This window comes from Thalassophryne amazonica, chromosome 16, assembly GCF_902500255.1.
Source record: "Thalassophryne amazonica chromosome 16, fThaAma1.1, whole genome shotgun sequence".
Classification (NCBI taxonomy): Eukaryota; Metazoa; Chordata; class Actinopteri; order Batrachoidiformes; family Batrachoididae; genus Thalassophryne; species Thalassophryne amazonica.
In genome coordinates this window covers 7157767-7178134 of record NC_047118.1, presented here as the reverse complement: position 1 = coordinate 7178134, position 20368 = coordinate 7157767, and the positions used below count along the sequence as shown (strand labels likewise).

Here is a 20368-nt window from a genome sequence, read left to right as displayed (position 1 = left end):
TAAATGTTCATCATTTATAACCCCAGGCTAATAAATTTGAGATTTGTCATAACCCTAATGTCCATTCCTGCATTTAAGGCTTGTAACACATTCCAAAAGAATTTTTTTAGCGCTTTAATGTTGCCATTCTTTCTCACAACTCTTAAAATATGTTTTGGCATTGAGGATACAAGTGAAGAAGCTTTTCACATGTTATTTTGCAATTCAAAATTCTGCAGACATTCTGTATTGGATCAGGATGGTCAGGACTGGAGACAGGTCAGTCCAGTATCCATGCCTTCTTCTTCCACAGCCAAGTCTTTGTAATGTGTGCAGAATGTGGTTTTGCATTGTCTTGTTGAAAAATACATGGACATCCCAGGAAACGATAATCGTCTTTCAGGCAACACATATGTTGTTCTAAAATTTCAATGTACTTTTTCTGCATTAATGCTGCAATCACAGAAGACTAAATTACGGGCACGGACAGACCCTAGCTTTTGGACTTGTTGCTTATAACAGTCTTGACAGTCTAAGTGGGCATTTTTGTCTTTATAGTCTGGAGTACAGAGTATCCATTTCTTCCAAATAAAATCTGAAATACTGATTGAAGATCATACAATTAGTTATACCTAACAGCTAGTGTTAGCTTATCTAGCCGGCCTTAGCAACGTTCATCGTAGCTTACAAAATAGTTGGTTCTTTTGTGTTTGATAACCCACATTAATTCATACTTTTGCCAACATTTATTTTATATGTATTTGTTAATACCGTTACTGTAGGTTTAACTACGCTATTATACTTTATACACTAATTACCATTTTTGTTTATCGTGTTAGCTTGCTGGGTATGGTTTGCTTATTCACGGCTAATTTAGCTCTTCTACTATAACTAGCTTATTTTCGCCATTTACAATTCTATTTTACATGGTGTAGATTTTTAATGATTCATCAGTTTATGTGTTCCTCTAAAGACATCATCATATAGTACCTAAGTTCTTAGGTTTCCATTTGATAGCATAATGATTATACTCTTTATTTTCCTATAGTATGCTAACAGAGTTACTTTAGATAGATACCAGTACACTCACACACTCACAGCTTCTGCTTCTACAGCTTAGCCTACTAACTATATTTGATTTTACTACTAGTCTACATACTAATTTGATCAATATGTTCTCACTCACTCATCTTCAACCGCTTATTCCAATGAATGGTCGCGGGGGCTGGAGCCTATCCCAGCAGTCATAGAGCGTGAGGCAGGGTACACCCTGGACAGGATGCCAGTCTGTCGCAGGGCCACATGTAGACAAACAAACACATTCACACACACATGTACACCTACAGAAAATTTTGAAAGTTTCCAATTCACATAACCTGTATGTTTTTGGATGTGGGAGGAAGAAAGAACCGGAGAGTACCCACACAAACACGAGGAGAACATGCAAACTCCAAACAGAAAGGCCACAGGTGGGAATCAAACCCATGACCTTCTTGCTGTGAGGCAACAGTGCTAAGCACTAAGCCACCATGCTGCTTAAATATGTTCTTGTACATTGAAACTGAATATTTTTCGCTAAAATTACCTCAAACCATGTTGAATAATAACTGGCTGATAACTGGCAGACTGGGTGACCAGCTGTTCACCTTCCCAAAGTGGCTGCGTTCAGAACCCTCGGACATTTGGGAAGATCCAATATAAAGAAAAAAACCCTACTTTAGGAAAAAGTGCGTTCACTAGATTACTTCAGAGAGTGGTGGGCACAGATAACCAAAAAATTAACTTCGATAACAGAAAATAAGATAACTGAAAAGTTATCTTTGATAAAGATAAACCGATTAACCACCCAAAAATGTATCAGAAGTTACAGATAATCGATAACCGATAAATTCCGGTGTTATCTATGGGACATTTGCAGTTACTAAAGAGCTGAAATTGATTTTTAACACAATCGCTTTTGAAAGCATCAAAAGGGGTAAAAGACCTAAAGAATAAGCAAGAATGTTTGACCATGCTGCCTCTGCAGGAAGCAGCACAGACAAATCCTGAGAGCACCCACGAAATCAACTCTTTACTAATCATAATAATTTTTCTTTCAACATTCTGCTCCTGCTGGAAGCTCTTGTTTACAACAACGCTCCCACCACAGATGCACCCCAAAAGCAGCCATAAGGACAGCTACCTATCAATTTCAACACTCTACTCCGCTCAGGCGGAGGTCTTGAAAAAAAGTCATACTAACTTATGGTTTTTTGAAAATACTGATAGAATAACTCCATTAATGTAAATTCTGTCATTTGTACAAAGTTAAAATATAACATATCTTTTAATGTTGTATAAGGCACTAATTCTGAGGTTTTGTAACAAACACAGACCGCAAAGCATTCTGGGTAAAAGTGCTAAACAGTGATTGGTTCAGTAATCCATTATGTAAACCAACACGTTAATGTGACGTGTGTCGTGTGTTGGTTTAAAGATAAATATGCTTTTGTAAAATATTCCATTTTTATTTGTAAAAACAGGCATTTTTACGGAGCCCTGGAAGTGTCATCGCAATTGCATGTTTTAAAACTTTTATGATGTTGTAAAACATGCACTCAATATTAGTAAGTAAGTAAGTAAGTAAATTTATTTATATAGTGCCTTTCACAGACATAAGGCCATGTACACACGTTGTCGGGTATTTGTAAAACCGAATATCTTACCCTTTCAGTTTGGGGAAAAAACTTCATCCACACTACGTCGTTTAAAAAAAAAATCCATCCATATCGAACCGTATAAATGTGTTGTCATTAGTCTGCCAAACCTTTGGGTGGCGGTACTGATTAAAATTCTACCAATCAGGAGCCTTATTCTCTTGTCGTCACTTCCACAAAAACTAAAAACATTGCGCCAACCTCGTTCGGTGGACCGATAAGGAGTCGGAATTACTTCTAACCGTAGTTTTAGAATACAAAGTTAACAAATATATGCACACAAAAAGCGCCTGGACAATGGACAATACCAACACTTTGAGAGTGGCCATGTACCCAGACGTTTAATACTGCCATGAACACTCCTGGCCAGTAGATGGCAGTAGCGGCCTTGAAAAAAATGTCAAACAAAATTCCAGATAATCCGTGTCTGCTACATTTAAGATGCGTGGAATTTAACAAACGCAAATACACTAACGTCTATAAACCCAGAGAATATATTCACAAGAGTTTTAGGAACTATAGTTCAATGCTGTTATCTGTGGACCCTGAACAGAGTGTCTGAAATGCATTTGTCCTGTCGTGAACGTCTGAGATTACCTTATGCTACCCATAATGCATTGCTGCCTGGCACAGCATGTGCTCACAAAACCTTAAAAATTAGCACATTACTTTAAAACGAAAACATATATCTGATATTTTCACTTTATAAACTTCAGACATGACAATAATTTTAAATAACTTGTCTAAAATGAGTGGTTAAAATTTGAACCATAAGTTAAACATGTATGCCTCTGGATGACTTGGTGACATTGCGATTATGGTGTTAAAAGAAATGACTTTTTTTTTTTTTTTTTTTTGTCGTCGTCAGTTCTCCTTTGCTTACAAACGATAGAGTGGTTTCTGATTGCAAAGGATAGAACAACATGTCTATTAGGAGACTTTTAACAAGTAGGTCTCAACAGCTTTAACAGTTTTAAAAATGTTTTTCACTGTTTAGCTTAGTTTAGTACATTATCGGACGGTAATTCATTGGAAGATAATTAGTCCGATGATGATTTTTAAATTTATCTAAAAAGATAATCCGATAATGAAAACATTATCTTCGATAATTATCTGTTATCGGATTATCTGAAGTGTGCCCACCACTGTCAGAGACAAATATGGATTCCCACAGGAATCTCTTTAGGCCTACACAACAGTAGAGCTGGGCTAACATTATCTTTTGAGCTGTTTGAAACTGTCAAAGATGTTTTTGTTTGTGCGTTATGCTGGTAACTTAGAATGCGAATATATTACATATAGCATATAAATTTAAGGATGCGTTTTCAACATTAGCAACAATGTTCTCACTCCAATCGCAAAAGGTCTGTGATGGTTAACTAGGGTTCCTCGGGTTGCTCAATTTCCTGAAGACTTCCTGAGTGGAACGTCCGGCCTAACATAGCGTTCAAGGTATTTTTTTCTGATCTACAGGTCGGAATCTCCAGACCTCCTAGGGTTCTCAATGTAGCATTAGCATTAAGCAGTTTGCTTTGTTTGCACTCTGTTACTTCATTCAATACCTTTAACAAGATGGCTGCCAGAGCTACCTGTTACTGGCCAGCTCAGCCAATTTCTTTTATCTGTGTGAGAAGGACATTATGTACTCCATGTGACACTGACTGAAGGTGTAATTTTCTCTTGTCATTTTCTGAAATGTGTGGCTAAATGTTTGTGCTTGCCATCAAATGTTCTTAATACCGTTTATTTTATAATGTCTACAAGCAAACACTGGATTGCTAAATCACTTTGCTGCAAGGATTTTACGATTTCCCCAAAAGATTTGATTCTTCACTTTTAGTTCCATTTCCAGTTGTGCTGTTTTTGGGAAGGAATTTGCACCTGACATTCCGTCCATTTCTTGTCTTCTCACAGTTGCGGTTACAGAGGTGGAGTGTGTGCGTGAAGGCTGCCAGTCTGAGGCGTTGAAGCGGCTGTCTGGTTCGATGCCGGAGAACCAGTGCTTCACAGTTATTTTCAAAGGTGCGAGGAAGAGCCTGGACTTGATGTGCCCCTGTGAAGAAGAAGCTCAGCGCTGGGTGCGAGGATTGCGCATGTTACAGGAGCGCGTGGCCAGCATGAGTCAGAAGGAAAAATTAGACCAATATCCTGTCCAATTTAAATATTCCACTGAGAATTAAATATAGTACTGCTGAGACAGCACTGCTATGATGACTGAATCAGTACAGAGTGTTACACGATCACATGCGCTATCTCACATCCACAGCATAGCTAAGGTGAGCTGTACTGACAAACTGAAAAAAAAAAACAAGCTAAACATAGCCTCTGCATCAGTGGTAATTATCGTTTAGAACTACAGGGTGGTGTGAGTGTACATAGCACATAAATCATCCCTAGTTGTAGTTCTCGTTGATATATTTTAATTTTGTGAACAAATTAGCAGGGCATTGAGGCATTTCAAATCCAGAAAAGCACTACCCAGAATTAAAAACACAACAAGGTCTTTGCAGAGGACTGATAAAGCTCATGTTGTCATGTGCAAAGATAGACATTAAACGCGGCCACAAACATTTACTGTGTAGCTAATAAACATCATCCCATCTAGCTCATGTAGCTACCATGCTGCAAACCTTTCACAAATGCAGCATTACTTAACAGAACCACACACACTCCAACCTTTAACACCTTTTAGTTCAACATACTACAAAAACAGTGAACCCAAAAGTCATGTTACTGTTAGCAAACAGTTTTGTGTGAGGACTGTATTTATTGCTGGCTAGCTAGTAGCTACCAGTATGTCCCGTGCTTTTCAAATATGGGTTTACTCATCCTATTCAAACTGCTAACATGATTGCACACCTTACAGACAACAAATGGAAATTTAGGAGTGAATGGAAGCAGACTTTAATGTGGATGGAATTTTCATTTCATTTGTTTAGTTGATTGGGACAGATGCTGTTAACATTAGCATTTATAGCTAATGCTAATTTCCAATGTCAAGCCTTAGAAGGACTTTTAAAATAAAATACAAGAAATGTTTATAAACAGTTAAATTATGTGGTACATTCTAAAATGCAATTTTCTGACATGCAGTTGTGGTCAGACATTTATATTTACTCATGGGTGTAGTTTTGGGCTTTTAATAATTTCTTTAAACTGTTCTTTTGCCCAGGTGGAATGACTGCATACATCATTAGTAAATCCCTTCAGATCCTCTCTTGTTTCAGTCAGGTCCACCACAGCAGATCTGTGGTGGACCTGCATGTTGATTTGGCGCAAGTTTTATACCGGATGCCCTTCCTGATCCACATTATGTGGAGAATGGGCAGGGTTGGCCTTGAACCGGGAACCTTCCACTCTGGAAACAAGCAAACTTAACCACTTGGCCATACCCATTCAGCATACAGTGTTAATGACTCTAAAAGCAAGAACTAGGTTGAATTGATCTTCTGTAATCCACACAGGATTAAAATGATACATATACACTCAACAAAAATATAGACACAACACTTTTGGTTTTGCTCCCATTTTGTATGAGATGAACTCAAAGATCTAAAACTTTTTCCACATACACAATATCACCATTTCCCTTAAATATTGTTCACAAACCAGTCTAAATCTGTGATAGTGAGCACTTCTCCTTTGCTGAGATAATCCATCCCACCTCACAGGTGTGCCATATCAAGATGCTGATTAGACACCATGATTAGTGCACAGGTGTGCCTTAGACTGCCCACAATTAAAGGCCACTCTGAAAGGTGCAGTTTTATCACACAGCACAATGCCACAGATGTCGCAAGATTTGAGGGAGCGTGCAATTGGCATGCTGACAGCAGGAATGTCAACCAGAGCTGTTGCTCGTGTATTGAATGTTCATTTCTCTACCATAAGCCGTCTCCAAAGGCGTTTCAGAGAATTTGGCAGTACATCCAACCAGCCTCACAACCGCAGACCACGTGTAACCACACCAGCCCAGGACCTCCACATCCAGCATGTTCACCTCCAAGATTGTCTGAGATCAGCCACTCAGACAGCTGCTGAAACAATCGGTTTGCATAACCAAAGAATTTCTGCACAAACTGTCAGAAACCGTCTCAGGGAAGCTCATCTACATGCTCGTCGTCCTCATCGGGGTCTCGACCTGACTCCAGTTCATTGTCGTAACCGATGCTCACATTCACTGGCGTTTGGCACGTTGGAGAGGTGTTCTCTTCATGGATGAATCCCGGTTCACACTGTCCAGGGCAGAAGGCAGACAGCGTGTGTGGCGTCGTGTGGGTGAGCGGTTTTCTGATGTCAATGTTGTGGATTGAGTGGCCCATGGTGGCGGTGGGGTTATGGTATGGGCAGGCATCTGTTATGGACGAAGAACACAGGTGCATTTTATTGATGGCATTTTGAATGCACAAAGATACCGTGACGAGATCCTGAGGCCCATTGTTGTGCCATACATCCAAGAACATCACCTCATGTTGCAGCCAGATAATGCACGGCCCCATGTTGCAAGGATCTGTACACAATTCTTGGAAGCTGAAAATGTCCCAGTTCTTGCATGGCCGGCATACTCACCGGACATGTCACCCATTGAGCATGTTTGGGATGCTCTGGACCGGCGTATACGACAGCGTGTACCAGTTCCTGCCAGTATCCAGCAACTTCACACAGCCATTGAAGAGGAGTGGACCAACATTCCACAGGCCACAATTGACAACCTGATCAACTCTATGCAAAGATGTGTTGCACTGCATGAGGCAAATGGTGGTCACACCAGATACTGACTGGTATCCCCCCCCAATAAAACAAAACTGCACCTTTCAGAGTGGCCTTTTATTGTGGGCAGTCTAAGGCACACTTGTGCACTAATCATGGTGTCTAATCAGCATCTTGATATGGCACACCTGTGAGGTGGGATGGATTATCTCAGCAAAGGAGAAGTGCTCACTATCACAGATTTAGACTGGTTTGTGAACAATATTTGAGAGAAATGGTGATATTGTGTATGTGGAAAAAGTTTTAGATCTTTGAGTTCATCTCATACAAAATGGGAGCAAAACCAAAAGTGTTGCGTTTATATTTTTGTTGAGTATAATACGAGGTCTGTTAGAAAAGTATCCGACCTTATTATTTTTTCAAAAACCATATGGATTTGAATCACGTGTGATTGCGTCAGACAGGCATGAAAAAACTCACGCATGCGCACGAAGGTTCAAGCTTGTCGGTTGCGTCATTCACCTGAGAGCAGGCTTTGAGTGAGGTGTGGTCCACCCCTCTCATCTATTTTTTATTGTGAATAAATGTCTGAAGATTTGGAGCTTTGCTGCATCAATTCTTTTCCAGAAACTGAGAGACCTCCAGGTGGACACCGTTTGAAAAATTAATATGGCTTTCAGGGATGATTTTATGGGGATTAAACAGATTACGGGGTGTTACTGCCGCTTTAAGGATGGCCCACAACTGCTGAGAGTGCGGCGTGCTCCCAGCCCCCATCGACAGGCTGACACCCCACTGGAACAACCAGATCCGGGACCTCGTCTGACTTTCACAAAAAGGCAGAAGATGTGGACATCAGCACTTTTTCTGGCACATTCCACCGTTACAGGAGTTTTTTTCATGGAAAGAAAAGTGGAGGGACGCGCCACAGTGCCGTTCATTACGCGGGACAAAACCACCTCGGTGTTGGTCTCACAGGACAGCTTTCAGGTGGATTTCAGACAGATTCCGGTTGCTTTCCAGTCGTGTGAATATCCACGTGTGTTTAGGATTATTTGGTCCAAGTTTCAACCATGTAGCTGTTGATTTAAGGGTAACAGTGAATAATTTGGAGTTAGTCCTCCTTCATTATTATACCTACTTGTGCAAAGCATCAGTACCAACTGGTAAAACATCTGACCACAACCGTGCACACAGGACTCATGTACTATATATATATATATATATATATAGTACCAGCTAAACCTAAGTAAACCTAGGTCCATCCATCCACTTACATAGGTACACATACACAATCAACCCCCTCACCCCACATCACCCCCTAAAATTCACTCAATAACTGACTACGTATTTGATTAGTTTTAAAGAATTCCTTCAACTTCATTTTAAAATCTTGGGAATTCTGATCTGTTTTAAGATCAATAGGTGACATATTCCATGTGTTATCTCTCTTTATTGAAAAGGCCATCTGGCCAAAGGCAGTTTTCAATACAATACTTGAGTTTCCTGTAGTGGTATTACAAATGAAAGTATAAGAAAGAAAAGATTTGTAATAGTTGCACCATATCACAGAGAGCCGGAGGAGCCTATACAAGTGCTTCTGCAGAAGACTGACATTTGCAAATTTAATGTAATTGTCAAAACTTAGCATATTGAACTTTTTCAGGATACGACAATGGCGCAGTTTTATCAGCGTCTTCTGAAATATTTGTAATTGAATGTTTGCAAAACCTCTCTAGACACTTGATTACTGATGAGTTTGCCTGCAACCATGAAGTATCGTCACACAGTAGCTAAGATGTTAATAATAATAAATAAATAAATAATTGAGGGTGTCTATTTTTCCAGCTCCAAAACTTAAATATTCCCTGATCAGTCTGAATGTGTATAAATTTAATATGACACATCTAAGTACAAGATGTTCTTCATTGTGTGTGCCAGTAGTTTCCTCAACTATCTGAATAATCTAGCTCATTTTTCATCTGAAACTATGCCTTCAGGAAATGCCACATAACAATTCATGGGAAAAGTAGACAACACTAATTGTGCTTGGCTGCACACATCACGGTTAATTCACCCAAAGATACAAATGACTTGAATTTAATTCAATTTAAATACTTGTATATTTATAATAACCGTTGGGATAGGCTCCAGCACCCCAGTGACTTAACTTAAAATGGATACCAGTACTTTGGAATCACAAATGATATTTAGATTAGACCCTTTGTTAGGAATTCAGTTCTTCCTATCCCCATACGTTGGTCATTACTGAAAGAATATTAAAGAATTATTAACCGGCCGCGAGGTCTTTACGGGGAAATATCAGACCGGTGTGTTGTCAGTAGCAAGCATTAGCGAGGTCCATGCGAAAAACACGGAGGTCTGATATCTCCCCGTACAGACCGAGGAAGCGAGGTTTATAATTCATTCATTATATGGCTATTATATATATATAAACACCCAAACTTACAGTATCGCTCGAATATGACATCTGTGTGTTTTTTCAGATGCTGTTTAGATATTTATGGAGTACGTTCATGTCTGACTTGGTTTTTTAATCGTGTTTTTTGCTTCCTGGTTTGTAACGAAAATTGTGTTGTGGACGTATTGTCATGGTAACCAGTGCGGAAATGGGAAAATATCCGCCCATTAATCAGCTAGTCAGAGTGCACATAGTGTCACAGCCATATAATAGTTCATATTGTCAGTTGGAATGTGTTTACAATGATGTCATGATCAACATCTCCCATCCTATGAAAAAATGTGTATCACAGCTAGCATTTTATCACCCAGTAACAGTTGCCTGTTCTAACCACAACTTGCTAACTTTTTATCATCCAATCACAGTTGCCTGTTCTAACCACAACTTGCTAACATTTTATCATCCAATCACAGTTGCCTGTTCTAACCACAACTTGCTAGCATTTTGTCACCCGAGCACAGTTACCTGTTCTAACCACAACTTGCTAGCATTTTGTCACCCGAGCACAGTTACCTGTTCTAACGACAACTTGCTAACATTTTATCATCCAATCACAGTTGCCTGTTCTAACCACAACTTGCTAGCATTTTTGTAGCGGGGCAGACTAGGCTACAGTCTCATCTTTATTATACAATTTTGTCACCTGAGCACAGTTGCCTGTTCTAACCACAACTTGCTAACATTTTATCACCCAATCACAGTTGTCTGTTCTAACCACAACTTGCTAACATTTTATCACCCAATCACAGTTGTCTGTTCTAACCACAACTTGCTAGCATTTTGTCACCCAATCATAGTTGGCTGTTCTAACCACAACTTGCTAGCATTTTATCATCCAATCACAGTTACCTGTTCTAACGACAACTTGCTAACATTTTATCATCCAATCACAGTTGCCTGTTCTAACCACAACTTGCTAGCATTTTTGTAGCGGGGCAGACTAGGCTACAGTCTCATCTTTATTATACAATTTTGTCACCTGAGCACAGTTGCCTGTTCTAACCACAACTTGCTAACATTTTATCACCCAATCACAGTTGTCTGTTCTAACCACAACTTGCTAGCATTTTGTCACCCAATCATAGTTGGCTGTTCTAACCACAACTTGCTAGCATTTTGTCACCCAATCACAGTTGCCTGTTCTAACCACAACTTGTTAGCATTTTGTCACCCAAGCACAATTGCCTGTTCTAACCACAACTTGCTAGCATTTTGTCACCCGAGCAGAGTTACCTGTTCTAACGACAACTTGCTAACATTTTATCATCCAATCACAGTTGCCTGTTCTAACCACAACTTGCTAGCATTTTGTCACCCGAGCATTGTTGCCTGTTCTAACCACAACTTGCTAGCATTTTTGTAGCGGGGTAGATTAGGCTACAGTCTCATCTTTATTATACAATTTTGTCACCCGAGCACAGTTGCCTGTTCTAACCACAACTTGCTAACATTTTATCACCCAATCACAGTTGTCTGTTCTAACCACAACTTGCTAACATTTTATCACCCAATCACAGTTGTCTGTTCTAACCACAACTTGCTAGCATTTTGTCACCCAATTTCAGTTGCTTGTTCTAACGACAACTTGCTAGCATTTTGTCACCCGATCACAGTTGCCTGCTCTAACCACAACTTGCTAACATTTTGTCTTGATTGTCTTGAACTTGATTTAAACACGACATGCTCTGTGCATACAGCTAAGGACAACAGAGGCTACAACCTTTTTTCTTTATGTCGCAAGTTGTGTTGCCGCCACAGAAGCAGTTACCATGGCTGTATGCCGCACACTCTGCACGTTATGTTTGAATGCACAGGACACACACAACAGCCATGCAAAAGGAAAGAGGGCGTGCACTTATTTATGCTCAACAATATTTGTACTGTTGCACTCTTTGAGCGAGGTGCAATGTAAAAATGAGTCAGTATGGTATTGACCTCACTGACACTCATCAATCCAATTGAATTGATTTACAAAAACAAGATGCAGTATCGTAGTCATATCAATATTTTGTGATTGATCTGCTCATGTTTATTTCACAGCTCTCAATCACAGCTGCAGGAGTGGAAAAGTATTTATTTTAAAAGCAGTAACACCTTCAAGTGGGTAGAAGAACAAAAGCAACACTGGAATGGAGCAAACAATAAGGGAGCTCCTGCTCGAGCCAACAACAGATGTGTGAAATAGAAAAAAGTAGAACACTGTGGCCAAGTGTAGGATTTGTGTGTGTGGCTGTTGTATTCCTTAATCCTGTGTACTTGGATCCAGAGCTACCTGAGACGGGCTGATCAGAACCAAGATGGCAAGATGTGCTACGATGAGGTCAAACGGCTGCTACAGATGATCAACATTGACCTCAGTGAGCAATATGCCCACTCTTTATTCAAGGTCAGGGTCACGTATCAATGGTCAGTACACATAATTTATATCACTTTTGCAGTTGTACAGCAGAGTTTATATTTTCACTTGTTAGTCACATTGACTTGCCTTGCCACCAGAAAGTTTGGAGTCTATGTTCAATCACAAAACCAGTAACAAAGCATCCACTTTTTTTTTATCACATGGAGTATTTTATATGTATTTGTAATTTTGGATTAGTGTAGAGACTTTAATTCTGCATTCACATGCCGATGGTATAAGGCTGTCATACCAGCTGTTACAGCAGCAGCAGGAAGACGGGACAATAAAGTACTTAATTGAAATTTGCAACAGCTTTTTAGCATTTTACACATTGTTATATTAAATCAGGAAGCTCTTTTTCTTGATTGTTGCCTAAAAAGTCAACTTTTTGTGAAGTTAGCGTAATTTGCTGTCTGTAATGTCACACATTTTTCCCGTTTTCTTGACATAAAACCAGGGGTCTCTGCACTAAAACAGTTAATCTTTCACTGTTCTTTCCCCATCATTAAAGGTAAAACATCTAGTTTGCCCTTGTGAATGCAGCAGATGGAATTTTTAATTTTTCAAATTTAACTTGTGCTGTCACAGTGTGTGGCTGCTGCTCTCACAGCCAGTCTTGGTGGGAATGTTCTGTTGTCCATTTCAGTGAAAATGATGGGGTCACTGTTCATTAACAACCAATTATGTAATACACTGTGATATGCGCTATTCCAATGTGCTAGTTAATGAAGGCAGCACTTTGTCTGTCCCACATTATGAGCCTGTCATTGCATGATGATGAGGCAGCACGATTTCCCATGTTAATATTGTCAAACCATTTATTCTTTCCCTATTAGTATGTGAATGAAAACCGGAATGGTAACATGGTAATCGGTAAAGTCCCCGACTCTGGTCAGAGCAGGTAGCTCAGTGGGACAGAGTTGGGGGGCCAATATGTAGACCTGGAATTGATTTCATTGTCATTGTCTGTCCTTGGACATGACACTTTGTCTGCAATATCCCAATCCACTCCACTGTAAGTGGGTACTGGCCTTGGCTGGGGAAGAATTCTGCTTTGGACTGGTGTCCTGTCAAAGGGAAGTGGTAGATTCTCAAATGCTTCACACTGTGGAATCCAGCGCCAGCTCCATTGTGCCTCAGATTCTGCTGCCCATTTATTGCTGGTGCATATTCCCTGATTCCATAGCAAGAAGCAGATGGGAGTCTATGACCCATCCTGGATGAGTTCAAAGCAGCTGGTTCTCTGAGAACCAGCTGCTTTGAACGATGAGATTTCCTTCCCCAACAGAGAATTGAAGCTCTGCCAAAGCAACAAACACACTTCCTTTGATGCGTGTCGATCATTTCTGTTTGATGATCTGTTGATCTCGTCTGTATCCCAGAGGTGTGACCGATCGGGTGATGGCCGCCTGGATCATACAGAGATCGAGGAGTTTTGCAGGGAGTTGCTGCGACGGCCGGAGCTGGATTCTGTGTTTAGACACTATTCAAGTAATGGTTATGTACTGTCTACCGCTGAGCTCCGTGATTTCCTGGGAGACCAGGCAGAGGACGCCTCATTGCTTCATGCTCAAAGCCTCATACTCACTTATGAGCTCAACGACTGGGGTAAATCTGAAAAGCACTCATTAAAAGCTTTAAAATAAATTGCAGGAATACATGTTTATGTTGCCAGTCCTAAACCCTCAGGTGAAATAGTCTATCGTACAAAAAAAAACCCCAGCAGTTTATGAAATGAGGAAACGGATAGTTAGTGTTCAGTTGTAAAGATAACTACAAAATTTATTAATTAACATATGCAAGTAGTGTTGGCTTTGGTAACAACCAGACCTTGGCTTTAGAAATGAACTTCAATCACACCTACTCTTAATTTAAATTCAATTCAATTTATTTCATATCCATCCATCCATCCATCCATTTTCTTCCGCTTTATCCGGAGTCGGGTCACGGGGGCAGCAGCTCAAGCAAAGCCGCCCAGACCTCCCGATCCACACACACCTTCCCCAGCTCCTCCGGGGGAACCCCAAGGCGTTCCCAAGCCAGCCGAGAGATGTAATCCTTCCAGCGTGTCCTGGGTCTTCCCCGGGGCCTCCTCCCAATGGGACGTGCCCGGAACACCTCTCCAGCGAGGCGTCCAGGGGGCATCCAGAAAAGATGCCCGAGCCACCTCAACTGACTCCTTTCGATGTGGAGGAGCAGCAGCTCGACTCCGAGCTCCTCCCGAGTGACCGAGCTCCTCACCCTATCTCTAAGGGAGCGCCCAGCCACCCTGCGGAGGAAACTCATCTCGGCCGCTTGTACCCGCGATCTTGTTCTTTCGGTCATGAGCCAAATCTCATGACCATAGGTGAGGATCGGAACGTAGATAGATCGGTAAATCGAGAGCTTTGCCCCCCTACTCAGCTCTCTCTTCACCACGATGGTCTGATACAGCGACCGCATCACTGCAGATGCTGCACCGATCCGTCTATCGATCTCACTCTCCATCCGTCCCTCACTCGTGAATAAGACTCCAAGATACTTAAACTCCTCCACTTGAGGCAAGGACACTCCACCGACCTGAAGAGGGCAAAGCACCTTTTTCTGGTCGAGAACCATGGCCTCGGATTTGGAGGTGCTGATTTTCATCCCAGACGCCTCACACTCGGCTGCAAACTGCCCCAGTGCACGCTGAAGGTCCTGATTTGACGAAGCCAACAGAACCACATCGTCCGCAAACAGCAGAGACGAGATTCTGTGGTTCCCAAACCAGACCCCCTCTACACCCTGGCTGCGCCTAGAAATTCTGTCCATAAAAATAATGAACAGAACCGGTGACAAAGGGCAGCCCTGGCGGAGGCCAATGTGCACTGGAAACAGGGTTGACTTACTACCGGCAATGCGAACCAAGCTCCTGCTGCGGTCGTACAGGGACCGGATAGCCCTTAGCAAAGAACCCCGGACCCCATACTCCCGGAGCACTCCCCACAGGGTGCCCCGAGGGACACGGTCGAATGCCTTCTCCAGATCCACAAAACACATGTGGACTGGTTGGGCAAACTCCCATGAACCCTCGAACACCCGATGGAGCGTGTAGAGCTGGTCCAGTGTGCTGCGACCAGGACGAAAACCACACTGCTCCTCCTGAATCCGAGGTTCGACCATCGGTCAAATTCTCCTCTCCAGTACTCTGGAATAGACCTTACCGGGGAGGCTGAGGAGTGTGATCCCCCTATAGTTGGAACACACCCTCCGGTCCCCCTTCTTAAACAGAGAGACCACCACCCCGGTCTGCCAATCCAGAGGCACTGTCCCCGATCACCACGCGATGTTGCAGAGGCGTGTCAGCCAAGACAGTCCCACAACATCCAGAGACTTAAGGTACTCAGGACAGATTTCATCCACCCCAGGAGCCTTGCCACGGAGGAGCTTTCCAACCACCTCGGTGACTTCTGCCTGGGTAATGGATGAGTCCACCTGTGGGTCCCCAGTCTCTGCCTCCTCTTCGGAAGACGTGACGATGGGATTGAGGAGATCCTCGAAGTACTCCTTCCACCGCCCAACAACATCCCCAGTCAGAGTCAACAGCTCCCCACCCGCACCGTAAACAGTGCCGGTGGAGAGCTGCTTCCGCCTCCTGAGGCGTCGGACGGTTTGCCAGAATCTCTTCGAGGCCGACCGATAGTCCTCTTCCATAGCCTCCCCGAACTCCTCCCAGACCCGAGTTTTTGCCTCTGCGACCGCACGGGCTGCGGCACGCTTGGCCTACCGGTACCTGTCAGCTGCCTCTGGGGTCCCACCTGCCAACAAAGATAAGTAGGACTCCTTCTTCAGCTTGACGGCATCCCTTACTTCCGGTGTCCACCACCAGGTTCGGGGATTGCCGCCACGACAGGCACCAGAGACCTTGCGACCACAGCTACGAGCGGCCGCATCAGCAATGGAGGTGGAGAACATGGTCCACTCGGACTCCATGTCTCCAACCTCCTCCGGGATCTGGGAGAAGCTCTCCCGGAGGTGGGAGTTGAAGACCTCCCTGACAGAGGGTTCCACCAGTCGTTCCCAGCAGACCCTCACGATACGTTTGGGCCTGCCAGGTCTGACCGGCTTCCTCCCCTCCCAGCGGATCCAGCTCACCACCAGGTGGTGATCGGTCGATAGCTCTGCCCCTCTTTTTACTCGAGTGTCCGAGACACGTGGCCGAAGGTCAGATGATACGACTACAAAGTCGATCATCGACCTCCGGCTCAGGGTGTCCTGGTGCCACGTGCACTTATGGACACCCTTGTGCTCGAACATGGTGTTCGTGATGGACAAACTGTGATTAGCACAGAAGTCCAACAACTGAACACCACTCTGGTTCAGATCAGGGAGGCCGTGCTTCCCGATCACCCCCCTCCAGGTCTCACTGTCGCCGCCCACGTGGGCGTTGAAATCCCCCAGGAGAACAATGGACCGATAGGACCCGAAAGATGGTGAACTATGCCTGGGCAGGGCGAAGCCAGAGGAAACTCTGGTGGAGGCCCGCAGCGGTCCTGACATGCAAATCGGTCATCCAACCTGGGTATAGGGGCGAAAGACTAATCGAACCATCTAGTAGCTGGTTCCCTCCGAAGTTTCCCTCAGGATAGCAGGCGCTCAGATGCTTGCAGTTTTATCTGGTAAAGCGAATGACTAGAGGCGGCACCTCTGTGTTGAATTTTCACAGGACATGCTGCGACATGCCCACCTCTTCCACAATTTCTCGGATAGTCACACAACTGAAAAGCCACCGAAAGCCGCCTGAATCTTCTGAATGGTGGATGAGCTGGGCATGTTACAACATGTCCTGTGAGATTTCAACACGAAGGCGCTTTTGCTGCGCCATCAGCTTCGTGCCGATGAATTTCGCCACCACTCTTTTCATGGCAAAATCTTCTGTCACAGTGGAATGTGCCAAAAAAGTGCTGATGTCCACCTCTTCCGCAATTTCTCGGATAGTCACACGATGGTCCCGCATCACCACAGCGTTCACTTTGGAAATGATCTGGTCAGTTCAGCATGTTGATGGCCGACTGGAGCATGGCTTGCTCTCCACCGTTGTGCGGACGTCTTTAAACCAGTTGTACCGCTCCTTAATCTGTGTGATGCCCATAGGATCGTCACAGAAAGCCGTCTGAATAATCCGAATGGTTTCCACCTGGCTGTCGCCCAGTTTCTGGCAAAATTTGATGCAGTCGCGCTGCTCCAGTCGCTCCGCCATTTCCTTGCAAAGAAAAAATGATGAGAGACTTTACCCATCCTCACACAAAGGCTGCTTCCAAGCAAATGATGCAACCGACAGGCGTGAAAAAATTCACGCATGCGCACGAAGGTTCAAGGTTGGCTCATACAAGCACACATGATTCAAATCCATCAGGTTTTTGAAAAAAATAAAAAAGGTCAGATACTTTTCTAACAGACCTCGTATATGGTATGCCGAGGCTTTTCTATATTACATGTAGGTTGTAACATGTAGTAAGCTAGCTAGCTAGATAGCTAGCTCGTTAGCGATTCATTCACACACTGCGTTTTACAGGCTACTTGCCTGGGCTTTCCAAAAGCCTTGGAAAAACTTAAGTAACTCTCAAAGTACTTTAAATACAGTTTATGGGTGATTCTTTAACTACGGGCACTATTGGCCTTGTAAATGTAATTTCCACCACACCATTGCCTTACAATATAAAGCGCCTTGGGGCAACTGTTTGTTGTGATTTGGTGCTATATGCATGTGCTCTGATGTCACTGATTATCTCCATAGAAACTACCCAAACAATCTTTCATACAAACTGTTTAAAGGGACATTACAGTGTTGTGGTGGAAATTACAGCAATAGTGTGGGACAACTACATTTTGTTTAAAAAAATCACAACAGTTGTATGACATTGAATACCCCAATTATGTTTTGATTATTTTACTGATATTTTAAAACATTAGAAAAAATGTTTCTTTACCATTCATTTTTATCATTGAAGATCAAAAGTCTGGGTGTGGGACAAGCACAAAACGGCAATATTTGCATATAATGATGCTGAAAAAAGGTGAAAAAGTCATCATAGACTACTAGAACAAATTTCTTAACACACTTTCATTGTAAAGATAACTATAAAAGTGTGAAATTTCCCCTTTTTTTTCTGTTTTTCATACAATATGATCAAAGGACATAATAAGTGCCCGTAGTCTAAGAATCACCCTTATCTGACAAGTAATCAGTGAAAAAAAAAAAAATCGCCATGACAGTTTGGAAATAAAGATGCTTCCAAAATGAAAAGGTTTAGCAGTATGAGTTCATCTGGACCGTGGAAATAGAGACTGGAATGGACGTCATGTGACTAGCGGCGTGCCGCACGGCGGCCATTACTAAGGGTGGACAAAGGACCTTGAGCCAGTTAAGACACCAGTTAAACAGAAGTGAAATGAGGGGGGAAAGGCAGCCAGTGCTTCACCATCAACTGCACCAACTCCAAAAACAAATTCTGAAATACTAAAATGAACTATACAAGAGCCTTAATGCAATTATGTAAAACAAATGTCTATTTTAAAGTCGTTATGTCGCAATTCTAATATCAATAACTCAACTCAAGTTCTTTTCATTAAGCTGCATTCACATGCATACAGATATGGAAACAAAAATGTTTAAATATATTTATGTCTATATACTTGCAGTTGTTGTTGGCATTTAAATTTTAACAGTGTGGTTGGAGGGGAGGGAGGAGGTACTTTTTTACCCTGAGGGTCAAAAGTCATAAATTCTGAATGGCTTTATATCGACTTGTAATAAAATGTTAATAAAAGTCATATGTTGTTGTCATTAAAAGACTAGCAATAATATTACAGTGGAAAAAGCAGCAAGGTAAATGAGAACAATGGCAAGGCATACTTCAGATTAATATTTTAATACATATTGTTTATCCAGGCATGTATGGGTTCGTTAGAGCTTTTAATCAGCTTGAATACAACTTACAAGGCTTCATTTATAGAAATCCATCGTGAATTGTGATGACAGGAAAAAACATCGCAGTAAATGAACAGAATGGAATATTTTTCCCCAAATTTCCACACTTTACATAGAACATTTTTTTTTCTACCCAGACATGTATGGGTTCATTAGAAAGAGCAATTAAAGGGCTTTAAAACAAGCCTACTTTTATTAAAATCTGTTAACAAATAGTGACGCTAGTACAAAAAAGCAGTCAGTTTATTATTGATGATCACCCTCATTGTTATAAACACATACCAGGTGTGCTGTTAACTGCACAAACACACAAGTAAGTTGATGGGAACACTGCCTCTGGTTTCAGCCCAGAAGAACCAGTTCATGACCCAGAATGGCTTCACTATGTACATGCTGTCACGAGAGAACGATGTTTTTAACCCTGACCATGCCAGAATCTACCAAGACATGAGACGCCCTTTGGCCCATTACTTCATCTCGTCTTCACACAACACTTACCTAACCAAGGACCAAGTCACCAGCACCAGCAGCACTGAGCCATACATCAGGTATTCAGGCTCTTTAACCTCTCTATGGAGCAGACGTTGTGCAGCAAACTTTTTTCAAATCCTGTTTGTATTTATTTATCTGTCTGGAACACGCTATGATCCAAAATTTAAATACAGTATGTCTGTCACGGACAGGGCCCTGAATCAGGGCTGTCGCTGTGTGGAGCTCGATTGCTGGGACGGTGATAAAGGCGAGCCGGTCATATACCATGGGCACACTCTCACCTCCAAAGTTCCCTTCAAGGAGGTCATTGAAACCATTTCCCAGTACGCCTTCAAGGTAAGAAGCCTTGATTCTGTGGTCTTCTCTTGCTGTTACCAGCATGACTATGATGTGATTGCAGTTTAGTGGGTTGGTGTTCACTGTACTTGTCCTTGCAGGCATCCCCGTACCCTCTAATTCTGTCCTTGGAGAATCACTGCTCTGTGGAGCAGCAGGCTGTCATGGCCAAACACCTCTGTACCCTCCTGGGCAAGAAGCTGCTCACAAAGTACCTCAGTGATCAACCACTGAAGGATCTGCCTTCACCTGAGGTACGACACCCTAAAGAAAGAGGCATGATATACCAAGAATATTGCACTACTCCTCCTAGATCATTTTAA

The 20368-nt window shown here is 42.5% G+C and overlaps 1 protein-coding gene across 3 annotated transcripts in view; it reads left to right on the top strand.

Annotated features, from left to right (window-relative positions):
* Nucleotides 1–20368, top strand: part of plcd3a (phospholipase C, delta 3a) — a 68585-nt gene that overhangs the window by 35917 nt on the left and 12300 nt on the right. For all 3 annotated transcript variants that reach the window (XM_034190229.1, XM_034190228.1, XM_034190226.1), the window contains exons 4-9: nt 4590–4818; nt 12124–12253; nt 13648–13873; nt 19564–19765; nt 19901–20045; nt 20147–20299. In XM_034190229.1, coding sequence (XP_034046120.1) covers nt 4590–4818; nt 12124–12253; nt 13648–13873; nt 19564–19765; nt 19901–20045; nt 20147–20299 — 1085 coding nt within the window. The remainder of the gene's footprint in view (nt 1–4589; nt 4819–12123; nt 12254–13647; nt 13874–19563; nt 19766–19900; nt 20046–20146; nt 20300–20368) is intronic.